Source organism: Lemur catta, chromosome 9 (assembly GCF_020740605.2).
Source record: "Lemur catta isolate mLemCat1 chromosome 9, mLemCat1.pri, whole genome shotgun sequence".
Lineage (NCBI taxonomy): Eukaryota > Metazoa > Chordata > Mammalia > Primates > Lemuridae > Lemur > Lemur catta.
In genome coordinates, this window is record NC_059136.1 from 25,496,685 (window position 1) to 25,508,795 (window position 12,111).

At 54.4% G+C, this 12,111-nt stretch overlaps 1 protein-coding gene across 2 annotated transcripts in view; it reads left to right on the plus strand.

Moving 5' to 3' along the window:
- SLC45A4 (solute carrier family 45 member 4) overlaps positions 1-12,111 on the plus strand; it is an 86,551-nt gene that overhangs the window by 73,187 nt on the left and 1,253 nt on the right. For both annotated transcript variants that reach the window (XM_045560884.1, XM_045560886.1), the window contains exons 3-7: positions 2,898-3,086; positions 4,955-5,134; positions 5,720-6,792; positions 7,528-7,627; positions 8,815-9,026. In XM_045560884.1, coding sequence (XP_045416840.1) covers positions 2,898-3,086; positions 4,955-5,134; positions 5,720-6,792; positions 7,528-7,627; positions 8,815-9,026 — 1,754 coding nt within the window. The remainder of the gene's footprint in view (positions 1-2,897; positions 3,087-4,954; positions 5,135-5,719; positions 6,793-7,527; positions 7,628-8,814; positions 9,027-12,111) is intronic.

Sequence of the window (12,111 nt, forward strand, 5' to 3'; positions counted from 1 at the left end):
AATATCTTGAGATAAAAAATTAACAAGGTGGGGTTTAGAGGAGATTGGAGATGACAGAAGACAGAGTCAGCGGACTTAGAGTTTAATCAGTAGAAATTATCTAGTCCGAAGACCAGAGAGAACAAAGAAACAGAGGGACAGTAGCAGAAGAAAGTCCCCTGTGTGTGTGATTGGATCCCAGGAGAGAGGAAATAGAGAATGGGCATAAAATCTTTAAAGTCAGACATAACTGAATTTTTCCTAAATGTGGTGAAAGCCATAAATCTACAGATTCATGAAGCCCAGGGAACCCCAAGCAGGATAAATGTAAAGAAATCCTTACTTAGGCTTGTCACGAACTGCTGAAAACCAACAATACAGAGACAATCTTGAAAGCGGCCAGAGAGAAAAAGACACATTTCCCACAAGTGAGCAGTCACACGAGTGACTTCAGCGGCCGTTTGAGAAACAGTGGCGTCCAGAAGACAGTGGGGTTACGTCTTCCAAGTCCTGGGGTGGGGAGAATTAATCCAGAATTCTGTATGCAGCAAAAATATTCTTTTAGAATAAAAGAGTAATAAAGAGGTTTTAGAAAAAAACCTAAGAGCATTTACCATCAGCAGATCAGCTCTGTAAGAAATGCTAAAGAAACTAAAGAAAATTCTTCCCCTTAAGGGAATTGATATCAGATGAAAAATCCGAGTTTTCAAAACGGCTGGAGAAATTCTGAAAATAGTAAAGTGGTTTGGGTCAGGTCGCCAAGGATTTGCGCTCTCTGTGGGTCCCAGGTCTCGTGAGGCGCCAGACCGGAGTGGGGCCCTCCAGGGAGGCACAGTCCCTCGGGAACACAGGTGGCCAAATACGGTGTGGGAAATGCAGTGGCTGGGGTGCCCAGGCGGGCAGGCACCGTGGGCAGGGGAGCAGGAGGGGCGTGGGGGCCTCCTGGGTGGATGACAGCCCCCACCCAAGGAGTTTGAGCAGTGGCTGGAGGGGCTGCCCCAGGCAGGGGGTGAGAAGAGGTGAGGTGCTGGAGGAGACCCTCCCCCACGGGGGCCAGGACCCAAGGGTAACCTCTGGCAGGGAGGCGTCCTACACACACACGCTGCAGCCCCGCAAGGAGCCACCAGTCCCCAGGCTTGCTGGCACTTACTGGTAAAGTTGTGACACATGTAAAAAAAAAAAATACCAATGAGAGTGGGAGTCTGTGTGTGCTACAGTAATAATGCTTTCCCATCTTTCCGAGATTTCCACTGTTGCACATGCTAAGTAGTTTTGATAAAGAGCCATTTCTGAGAAATAGCTATATATTAATATGTATTAATAACATATATCGTATATTATTAAACATGGGCAGGTCGCGGCAGCCCACGGCAGCCGTTGCTTTCCTCTTTGCACAACGTGTGGCGAAAGGCGAGGACCGGCTGCCGGGCGAGTCCCAGCCCGTGCAGAGGAACACACTCAGCAGACTGCTCGTTTCCTGAAACACCAGTACTTCTGCTGACTTCAAATAGGAGTAAAACTCAACCTTCCTGAAGCTCTGTGTGGTGTAAAGGTCAAAGCAAACACCTTGCATTCCCAGCTGATGCATAAATATTTTAATGGGCACATTAGCAATGATTTTGAAAGGCGCTTCCCTCCTCCTTTGAAAACGATTTCCTCCTCCCACACAAGTTTGTTTTTCTTACTAGTTCAACACAACATTCCATTTCTCAGTGCCTTTGGCAGCATAAAACATTGGCCAGATGAATTGCTGGCGATCCAAAGCACCTTTATTCTTTAAGTCCGTGTTTTATTGAAGCGTGACATGGAGAGGTGCACAGAGCCTGTCTGCCACTGGATGAGTGTCAGCAAGTGACCATAAGTGTGAGGCGACCATCCAGATCGAGGACACACGTCCCTCCAGTCACTGTCCCTCCCGAGGGCCACCAGCCCTCAACTGCAACAGCAGAGGTTCCTTAATGTGCCCATGGACGTCACATAGCGGGCATCACTCTGGCATGTGCTTGCCTGTGTCTGGCCGCCTGCCTTGACATTGGGAGCGAGATTCAGCCACGTTGTTGCTGTGGCTGCGGCTCCTGCAGTCCGGTCTTGGTGTGGTGCTCCAGTGCGTGGCCGGCTGTCATCGTTTATTCGCCCAACTGCTGGTGGGCATTCGGGGTTATGTGATAGACAGTGTGTAGATGGGGGCAGGGACATAGAGTTTGAAATCAGGCATCCCTTGGTTAAATCCTGGGCTACCACTTTCTAGCTGTGTGGCCTAGGGCAAGTTACCTAACCTCTCTGAGCTTCGAGTTCCCTATCTGTAAAACAGGCACAGTCATCCCTGCCTCCCTGGGCAGTTAGGAAGTTTCAGTGTGAGAGTGACTGCTAAGTGCCAGCTGCAATACCTTGCTGCAGCTAGACACACTCTTGTGCCACCCCCAGCCCTGCTTCGTGGCCACTCAGAGCAACCACTGCTGGGGTAATTGAGCCCCGTGTTGGCCGTGTGGACCTTCGGTGGGACCCACTGTGGTACATTTTCAGCCAGTGAGATCCAGAAGTTGTGGGATCCTGGTAGCTCTCTGAAGCTGCTGTCACTGTCCTCTCTCTTGGTGTCTACCGTCTGTGTCAAGGGATGGTGGCTCCATACCTGCTGCCCGAGAGGAGGCCTTCAGCCAGGCCCTGAGGCCCTGGGCAGCACCATTGTGGAGGGGTCTCAGCCTCCTGTGTGCAGCCCTGGGCGAGGTGCCCTCCGGGCGTGTGCGTGGCGTGGCCACCTGACGCTTACCAGTTAGGGTCTGGTTGATTTCAGATCACCCGGCATTGCAGGAAAAACAAAGTCTGCCCTGAGATGGCACAAAAGTACCCATCGTCTGGTGCTTCTGCAGCCCAGCCGGTGTGTGGTGCCTGCACGTGTGACAGCCCTCGTGTCCTTGCAGGCCTTCCGGAGCAGTACTACAGCCTCACCTGGTTCCTGAGCCCCGTCCTTGGCCTCATCTTCACACCCCTCATTGGGTCTGCGAGTGACCGGTGCACTCTGAGCTGGGGCCGCCGGCGACCTTTCATCCTCGCCCTGTGTGTGGGAGTTCTCTTCGGCGTTGCACTTTTCCTCAACGGCTCTGCCATCGGTAAGTGTGTCTGCCATGCTCTGCATCCAGACACGCGAACGGCAGGTCCTGACCTGGCTGACTCTTCGCTCAGTCAGACGTGTGTGGTGGTCGGTCGCCTGGGCTGGGGCCTCCGGGAGCCGCTCAGCGGTAACCACCCCGCAGGCCCTCTTGGCAGCGCCAGCGCTGGCCCCACGTGGGAACGCCGGGGGGACCTGTTCACAGGGAAACGCTTCCTGTTGTGATCATTTGTTTTTAGTGCGTATCTGACACCACGTCCTGTTTCCAGCATTATTTCAGAAATTATCTTTTCTTTTTTTGTTCTCCTTTTCTTAGACTTGGTATTGAAAATGTCCAGAACCTAGTTTGATATTTTTTTGTTTCATGTGCTCATGTTTTGCTTTGCCCTTTTTTGTTGTTTTGTTCTTAATTAAAGCAACTGTATGTGGGAAAATATTTTTTGCCCTGAGGGCATCCATCAAAACTGTTAAAAACAAAACGTTATTTTCTGGCAGCAACTTTTCCAGAGGGAGGAACTTGCTCTGTTCTGAAATAGAGGAACTTGCTCCAGGTCTGTGTCCATTCACATGGAAGTCGGGGTGTTGGATCGTTCAGGAAGGGAAACCCCAGAAACCCCTCTGCTCGGGGAGTGTTACTCACTTCCCCGAGGCCTGGGTGGGGGTGGGGCTGTGGGCTGGCTTTGTCCCCTGCCCATCCCTGCCCGAGGGTCACCTTCCTGAGTGACACCCCTTGTGTGGCCTCCTCCAGCCAGCTGGTGCCTCTGATTCAGAATTCCGGGGTGCTGCTTCCCTGGCACCTGCCAGGCTTGGTCCTGCTGGCTCTCTCGGCCATCTGCGTCACCTGAGAGCACCGCCCTGCCCACCCCCCACTCTTACTGAGGTGCAGAGAGAATGATGGGGCTTTCTCAAGGCTATGTCCTTGGGGTGGTCCTGCCCAGTGTGACAGGAGAACTCCAGCCCCAGCATGGACACTGTCTCACGCCTGTGGTCCGAGAAGGCCAGCAGGGCACTCCTGGGCAGAGAGCCCCCCTCCTGCCGGATGGTGTGTCTGTGTGAAGATGCTTCGCAGCACTTTGGGGCAGGTCCTGGGTCCCAGCCCTCAGCCCCCGCTGCCTCTGACCTTTGTCACAAGGGCACCACTTGCCTCACTGGGGTAGATGGAGACGTAGGTTTTGGTTCAGTCTTCAGGATTCACAGTGTGACCTCTGGGTTCACATCTGGGGCAGACTCACCTGAGGCAGGTGATATGTGGTGTGTGGGGACAGCTGCTCTCAGGTGCTTGCGCCCCATTCTGAGAGGACCCACAGGTGAGGCAAGGCCACTCACGTCTTCCTCTTCAGACCACGTCTCCTGGAGCCCAGCTGCTCAGAGGACTGGCTGGAAAAACTCCTGGGATTCTGGGTGTCATTTCCGTTCAGATCCAGACTTCTCCAGGGCGCCACAGCGTCCGCCCGAGGTTGGCTGGACATCTTGGGTGCGCCTGACCTTGGAGTGTCGCCAGCGTTGCCCTCCCGTGGTCAATTCCCTCGAACAGCATGGATGGCTGCGCGCCAGCACAGCAGTCACCCTCTCTGCGGTGGTGGGGCTGGAAAGGACTATTCGCCCCTTTTCTGTTTTAAAAACGTAAAGGCTGATGAGTTTTCGGACGTGCAGTGAACCGCTGGCGTGAACAGGGAGAACAAATAAGCCTGCAAACCACAGGACAGGGAAAAGCAGAACCCACTTTCTTGACCCAGAGTCTGAGGCAAAGGACCTTGTTGTCTCCCTGGCATGGTTTCCTGGGCCGTCTCCCCTGCGGGGACAGTTTGCTCTCAGCAGCCTGAGCTGGCCGGCGTGCAGGTCTGACGGCCTTCTCTGTGTTCCCCGCAGGCTTGGCCCTCGGCGATGTCCCCGGCCGGCAGCCCATTGGCATTGTCCTCACGGTGCTGGGGGTGGTGGTCCTGGATTTCAGCGCCGATGCGACCGAGGGGCCCATCCGTGCCTACCTGCTGGACGTGGTGGACAGCGAGGAGCAGGACATGGCGCTCAACATCCACGCCTTCTCTGCCGGTAAAGTACAGCCTGGCAGGGTGGCGGGGGGCGACAGCCTGTGCTCCCTCCTGAGGCCGGCTCTGCAGGTCACGTGCACTCTGTCCCTCCATGTGCAGCTCCTGTGCAGACTGGCAGGCGTGGCAGTGGGTGGGGTCTTAGGGCTGAGAGGTAACCGGGGGCGTCCCCTCCTTGCCACTGAGCAAGACCAGAGGACTGAGAATCTGCGAGGGGCGAGTGGGCCCAGGTGAGCCCGGGTGGTGTGGTCACCAGGTGGATGGGCCCTTCAGCCTGCAGTTGCCACGTCCAGTGGGTGAAGGTCACCCTGTTCACTTAGGGGCATTCAGTACAAAGAGGCACATATGGGGGTACCTTGTGTCCCATCCTGGTGTTAGTCTGCTCTTAATTTATTAAGCAGAAAGTGTGTTAAGTGAGAATTACCCGACCTGGGGGCAGCTGGAGGTTCTTATTTTGTTTTCCTGGCATTTCCCGTTCTCCGCCCCGAAACTTGTATCCTGACTGTGAGTGCGGCCCTGCCCCCCGTAGGCGGGTGAAGCCCCTCCAGAGCTGTCCCGCCTGCTCACTGCCGCTTCTCCCTCCCCGCAGGCCTGGGCGGGGCTGTGGGCTACGTGCTGGGCGGGCTGGACTGGACGCAGACCTTCCTGGGCGACTGGTTCAGGACACAGAACCAGGTGCTCTTCTTCTTTGCCGCCATCGTGTTCACGGTGTCTGTGGCCCTGCACCTCTTCAGCATCGAGGAGGAGCAGTACAACCCGCAGCAGGAGCGCAGCACCGAGGAGGATGCCCTGCCCGCCAAGCTGGGCTGCGCCCACCCCGCCACCACCCGCCTCGGCGCCCTGGACGGGGGCGAGCAGTACGGCGCCGTGCCCACGTTCCCCGACGAGGTACAGTCGGAGCACGAGCTGCCCCTGGACTATCTCGACGTGGACATCGTGCGGAGCAAGAGTGACTCTGTGCTGCACATGCCGGATGCCACACTGGACATGGAGCCCGAGCTGCTCTTCCTGCACGACATCGAGCCCTCCATCTTCCACGACACCTCCTACCCCGCCACGCCACGCAGCACCAGCCAGGAGCTGGTCAAGGCCAAGCTGCCCCGCCTGGCCACATTCCTCAGGGAAGCTGCCAAGGAAGACGAGACCTTGCTTGATAATCACTTGAATGAAGCTAAAGTCCCAAACGGGAGTGGCTCCCCCCCGAAGGACGTCCTCAGCGGCTACAGCAGGGCGGACATGAAGGCCTCAGCCACGTCTGGCTCCATGAGGCGGCGGAGGCACATGTTCCGCCGGCAAGCCTCCAGCACCTTCTCCTACTACGGCAAAATCGCGTCCCATTGCTACCGCTACCGGCGGGCCAATGCCGTGGTCCTGATCAAGCCGTCCCGCAGCATGAGTGACCTGTACGACATGCAGAAGCGGCAGCGACAGCGGTGCCGGCACAGGAACCAGAGCGGGGCCACCAACTCCAGCGGGGACACAGAGAGCGAAGAGGGGGAGAGCGAGACCACCGTGCGCCTGCTGTGGCTGTCCATGCTGAAGATGCCCCGCGAGCTGCTGCGGCTGTGCATCTGCCACCTCCTCACCTGGTTCTCCGTCATCGCCGAGGCCGTGTTCTACACCGACTTCATGGGCCAGGTCATCTTTGAAGGGGACCCCAAGGTGAGTGCCCAGCACCTGAACAGGGTTCCCACTGCTGTACGCTGGGTGGGGGGCCCTCCCTACCCCGGCCCGGGCAATGGGGACAGCGCGGTGCACTGAGAGCACTGCCCGGGTGTGCAGGTGGGTGACACGCAGCAGGCAGCGGCTGGCGTGCACCTCCGCAGATGTGGTCAGGGGCCATCATCTGAGCTGCAGACGGGTGTGCAGTGAGGTCCACGGTGAGCAGCTGTGAGTGCCAAGTGCTGAACTCAAGTCTGAACGGGGTGTCACTGGGTTAAGATAATGACCAGACTCAGCAGGCGGCTCTTCTGCTCCCGTGGTGTCAGCCAGGCTCACTCCTGTGGCTGCGTTTGCCACGAGGGCTGAGGTGGCTCAGCACATGCTCAGCGCCCCCCGCTGCCGGGCACCCCCACCCCGTCCCCACGCAGCCCCCTCCTTTCGCATCTCAGCGGAGCTGCTGCTCACGGCGGCTCAGAGGGGGCCAAGGTGGAGGCGGCAGGAGAGTCGCTTGTACAAGTGCAGACCATCCCAGATTTGAGGGTTGGGGGCACAGACCTCCCCTCTTGTTGAGGGGCTTGGCAGAGTCACCTCACAGACAGCTGTGGGCTATAGGAGAGTGAAAGTGGTTTTCCAGATCTGACCCAGGCACCGGGTTGACCCTGCTCCTGGAGCAGTTATCTCTTCTCTTGAAATAAACAAAACACTCTCCTAAACCCTGTGCTCCGTCCTGAACAGGCGCCCTCCAACTCCACGGCCTGGCACGCCTACAACGCTGGGGTCAAGATGGGCTGCTGGGGCCTGGTCATTTACGCTGCTACCGGTGCTATTTGCTCAGGTGAGAGTCCTCCAGTCAGGTAAAGTGTCACACCCTGGAGATCACTTAGCAACTGGAAACATGAGGGAACCCTGCACCTTGGAAGGCGGAGGTGTCAGTCAGACCCGGGCCTCTGCCTGAACGGGCCGCCCCTCGGGGAGAAGCCCTGGCTCTCGTGTCTCCTCATCTTAACAGAAAGGACGCTGCAGGCTGACCCCAGGGGTGGGGAATCTGAGACCCCCTGGAGGCTGCCCTGCTTGTGCCACCCACTGATGCTGCCCAGCACTCTTGGTGCCTTTGTTTGGACATGCTGTCCTGGCCCTGCCAGCTCAGATATGGATAAAGCCCTGGCCCCGCCCGGGGCTCAGCTGGCAGTCAGAGTGGCGGGAGGAGCAGGTCCCGTCTGCCATGGGTAGCAGCCCCTGTCTCCAGGCGCAGCTGTGTCCTGAAGGGTGGGGCCGGGGTGCCAGGCGTCCGTCCTGGGAGCAGCACGCCCAGGCTCACCGCCTGGAACTGGGCGTAACCATGGTCACGGGTTGCGTGTGGGCCGGGCTCGCCTGCCTGCCCTCTGAGCCATGGAGGAGAAAGCCAGCTTAATTTTAGCTGGACTGGATCTGAGGGTGACCAGGGTCAACGCCCTCAGGCAGCCAGCATGCCAATAAACAATGTTGTCACTGCTTTAACAGAAGAATTTTGGAGGAGAGATTCTCGGCAGGGCACCCTCCCAGAGGAGGTGGCATCTGAGCTACCAGGGCAGGAAGGGTGAGGGGAGACCAGAGAGGGACCCATGGAGTAACCAGTGACAGCACGTGTTCCAGAGGCAGGGCTGCCTGGTGCCACCCCGCTTCAGACGAGGTCATCCTGGGGTCGGGCCACAGAAGGCTGCTAAGTGGGCCTGGATCAGTGTCCTGGCGGATCAAGGAGGCCTCTGGGAGCTGTAGGAAGGGCCGGGTCGTGGGGTCTGGGACCAAGGAGGGCTGTGAGCTACAAGTGTGTTCTGGGAACACTTGCGGCTGTGCCCTCCAGGGCTTCGTGGTGGCAGGCAGGGCCAAGAGGAGGTGACACTTGTCTGTGTCTGAGTGGGCCTGGGTTCAGCCCAAGGAAGTAGGGGGTGTCAGGACAAGGGAAGGGGTGGAAGGGGTGGTAGAGGGAGCCTGACAGGAGTGAGCAGCTTGGTTACTGTCCCCTCCCTGTGGCCCTCTCTGCAGCCCTGCTACAGAAGTACTTGGACAACTACGACCTGAGTGTCAGGGTGATCTACGTGCTGGGGACACTGGGCTTCTCCGTTGGCACGGCTGTGATGGCCATGTTCCCCAATGTCTACATCGCCATGGTCACCATCAGCACCATGGGCGTGGTCTCCATGAGCATCTCCTACTGCCCCTACGCCCTGCTGGGGCACTACCACGAGATCAAGCAGGTACGTCTGCCGGGGGGCTGGGGCGGACGGGCAGGCGACACAGCTCAAGACTTCAAGGGTAGACATTCAAGACACATGTTGTCCCCCTCGGTCCTCACTTCTGAAACAGCCCCTGATGAATCCAACAGAGTTGCCACCTGCCCCTGGTCAGTCCTCGGCCACAAAAGGTCTTGTCCTTCAGCCCCCAGGCCCGCCAGCACCTGCTTAGAGGTTTCTGGAGGCAGGCGCACGTCACTGCGTCCCAACTGGGGAGCTGGAGGCTGCCCCTGCTGGTGCAGTCCCCTCGATGCAGTCACGTCCCCCTCGGGACTCCAGTTGATGGAGTGAGCGCCACCCAGTGAGTTCACACCTCCTGGTAGCCACGTTGGAAAGGCAGGCTGGTGAAATGAATTTTATTTAACCCAATATATCTGAAACATTATTATACTCGATACAAAAAAGAATTGAGATGTTTCACGTTCCCGTCAAGTCTTTGATGTTCAGTATTTGTTTTGCACGTGCAGCTGAGCTCAGATGAGCCTCATCTCAAATTCTCAGACCGCGACCTCATGCTGACCACACTAAGAAAGCGAATGAGACCAAAAGGCCCTGTCTCTCTCTTCCCAAACCTAGACTATGTTTATTCTTCCAGTCTCTTTACATGAGTATTAAAGCAAATGCACTAATTAAGTACATACCTGATACAGTAGTAACATCTGAATAACAGCATTGTTTTTCAGATAAACTTTTTAATTGAAGTCTAAGGTGACTACTAAATTGGAAGGAAGAACACAGTTGTAGAACCAGCCCCGACCAGAAAAAACAGTGTCAGGGCCCAGAAGCCCCCACGTGCCCCCTCCATCTTCCTGCAACACTGTCTGCGACTCTTGCCTGTTTCTGAACTCCGGCTGGAATGTGGCTCCGTTCCCTGTGACTCACTTGTGTGCCTGCTGGCGGCAGGACTTCGTGCATTTTCACGCCTGCGTGGCATGGTGTATAGGTCCATGCTGTTCTGATGGGCATCGTGGGGCCAAGGAGGCACTGTTACATCTGATGCTGCCGTGAGCGTGTGTTCCCCCCCCGCCCCCGCCACCCCATGCCGTCTGTCACAGCTGCTTGCAGAGTCTTCACTGACAGTGTACTTGGAATAGATTGTGTGTGGTTCGAGGCAGAGCATCAGGACTCTTATTTTTTCCCCACATGCGGACGTCCACGTGTCCAGCGCCACCCCCTGCAAAGACCATCTGCTCTCACCCCACCCCCTCCCCACTCTGCAGTGTCATCTTCATCATTCAGCAGGTGTCTATGTACGTGTGTTTCTGCTCTCTGTTCATTTCCATCCATATCTGCTCTTGGACAAATGTTACACTGTCTTAAAGTAGTTTTATAAAAGGTCCTGAAACCTGGTAGTGTAAGTCCGTTAACTTTGTTCTTCAAGATCGTCTTGGATCTTCTTAATCATTTATTTTTCATCTAAATGTTAAACTTAGCTTCTAGCCTTTTTAATCAAGATCAGTTTGGAGACAGTTAATAACTTTGTAGTACCAAGCCTTTCTACCCATGAATATGATACATTCTTCTATTACTAATTCTCATAGCTCATCTGTAGATTCTTGTGGACCTTCTACATATACAACCACATCATCTATGTAAGGGAGTTTTATTTCTTCCCTCCTGATCCTTTTATTTATTCTCCTTCCCTTCTTGCAATAGCTAGAACCTCCAATCTGATATTGAACAGAAGTAGCGAGAGTGTGTTTGCTCTTTCTGACTCAAAGGGGAAGCATTTGATATCTTACTGGGAATTTGGGCATTTCTTCTGATCTTTCAAATGTATTGGCATTAAATTATTCACAATATTCTCTTATGATCTAATATGATAGAACCTATAGTGGTATCATCTTTTTCATTCCTGATATTAGTTATCTGAAAGTTTATCAGTTTTATTTTTAAAGCACTTTTGGTATTCTCAAGCCTCTCTGGTGTGTGTTTGGTTCACATTGTATTAATTACTTCTCTTTACTGTTTCCTACCTTCTATCATTTTGTGGTTTAATGTGCTGTTTCTTATTTCCTTTTCAGCCTAATATTTGTATTTGAGGCTACTAATTTCCCTCTATGCACACCTTTAGCTGCACTCTACAAACTTTAATATGTTGTGTTTTCTTTTCAATCACTTCAAAGATTTTTTGTTGTGGTTTCTTCTTTGATCCATGAATTATTTAGAAGTATGTTGATGAATTTCTAAAATTTGGGGATTTTTCCTTTGTCATGTTATTACTGATTCCCAGTGTAATTCCTCAGGGTCAGAGAATATATTCCATATGATTTCTGCCCTTAAAATTAACTGAGACTTCTTTTGTTGCCCAGTATATCATGTGTTGATAAATGTTCCATATGCATTTGAAAAGAATGTGTGTTCTGCACTTAGTGCTGTATCTGTGTAAATTAGGTCAAGTTTGTTAATTGGTTAAATCCTCTATTCTTTTACTGCTTTTGTCTACTTACTTTATGAAAGGTATGTTAAAATCACCCACTGTGATTGTGGTACACATAAATGTATGGGTGCGCATTTAGAATTGCTTTTTTTAATCTTCTTGTTGGGTTGACTTTTTTTCCCATAATCTCCAGGATACAGTCATCTCCTTTGGCAATGTTGTCTGATAAATCCTGTGTCTGATAATAGTAGTATACACCTGTTTTCATTCGTGTCTTTGTTCGAGAAACACAAAGCTGCTCACTGTTGCCATGGGTGCAGCTGCTCTCCCGCATGTGGTCACCTGCAGTTGTGCTGTTGGAAGCATCAGCGTGGGCTAGAGCACCCCTGCCCTCCAGCCCCGGCCAGAGACCACGAGGGCAAGGGGGTCGCCCTGGCTCAACCCGGCCCTGCCACCACTCCCTGGGCTGGAGGCCAGGCCCCTGGGAGCTCATGTCCTGATTGGGTTGATGAAGTTGCTTCCACTCCTATCCTGTCTCCTATCCTCTCCTGTGATCTAGAACTTTCTGCCTCTCTTGCCTGCATGCTGCTGGGCAGGAGTTGGAGGTTGGGGGAGACTCAGGCAGGAGTAGTTGCCAGGAAGCTCAGTGGAAGGTAAGTCTTGTTTCCA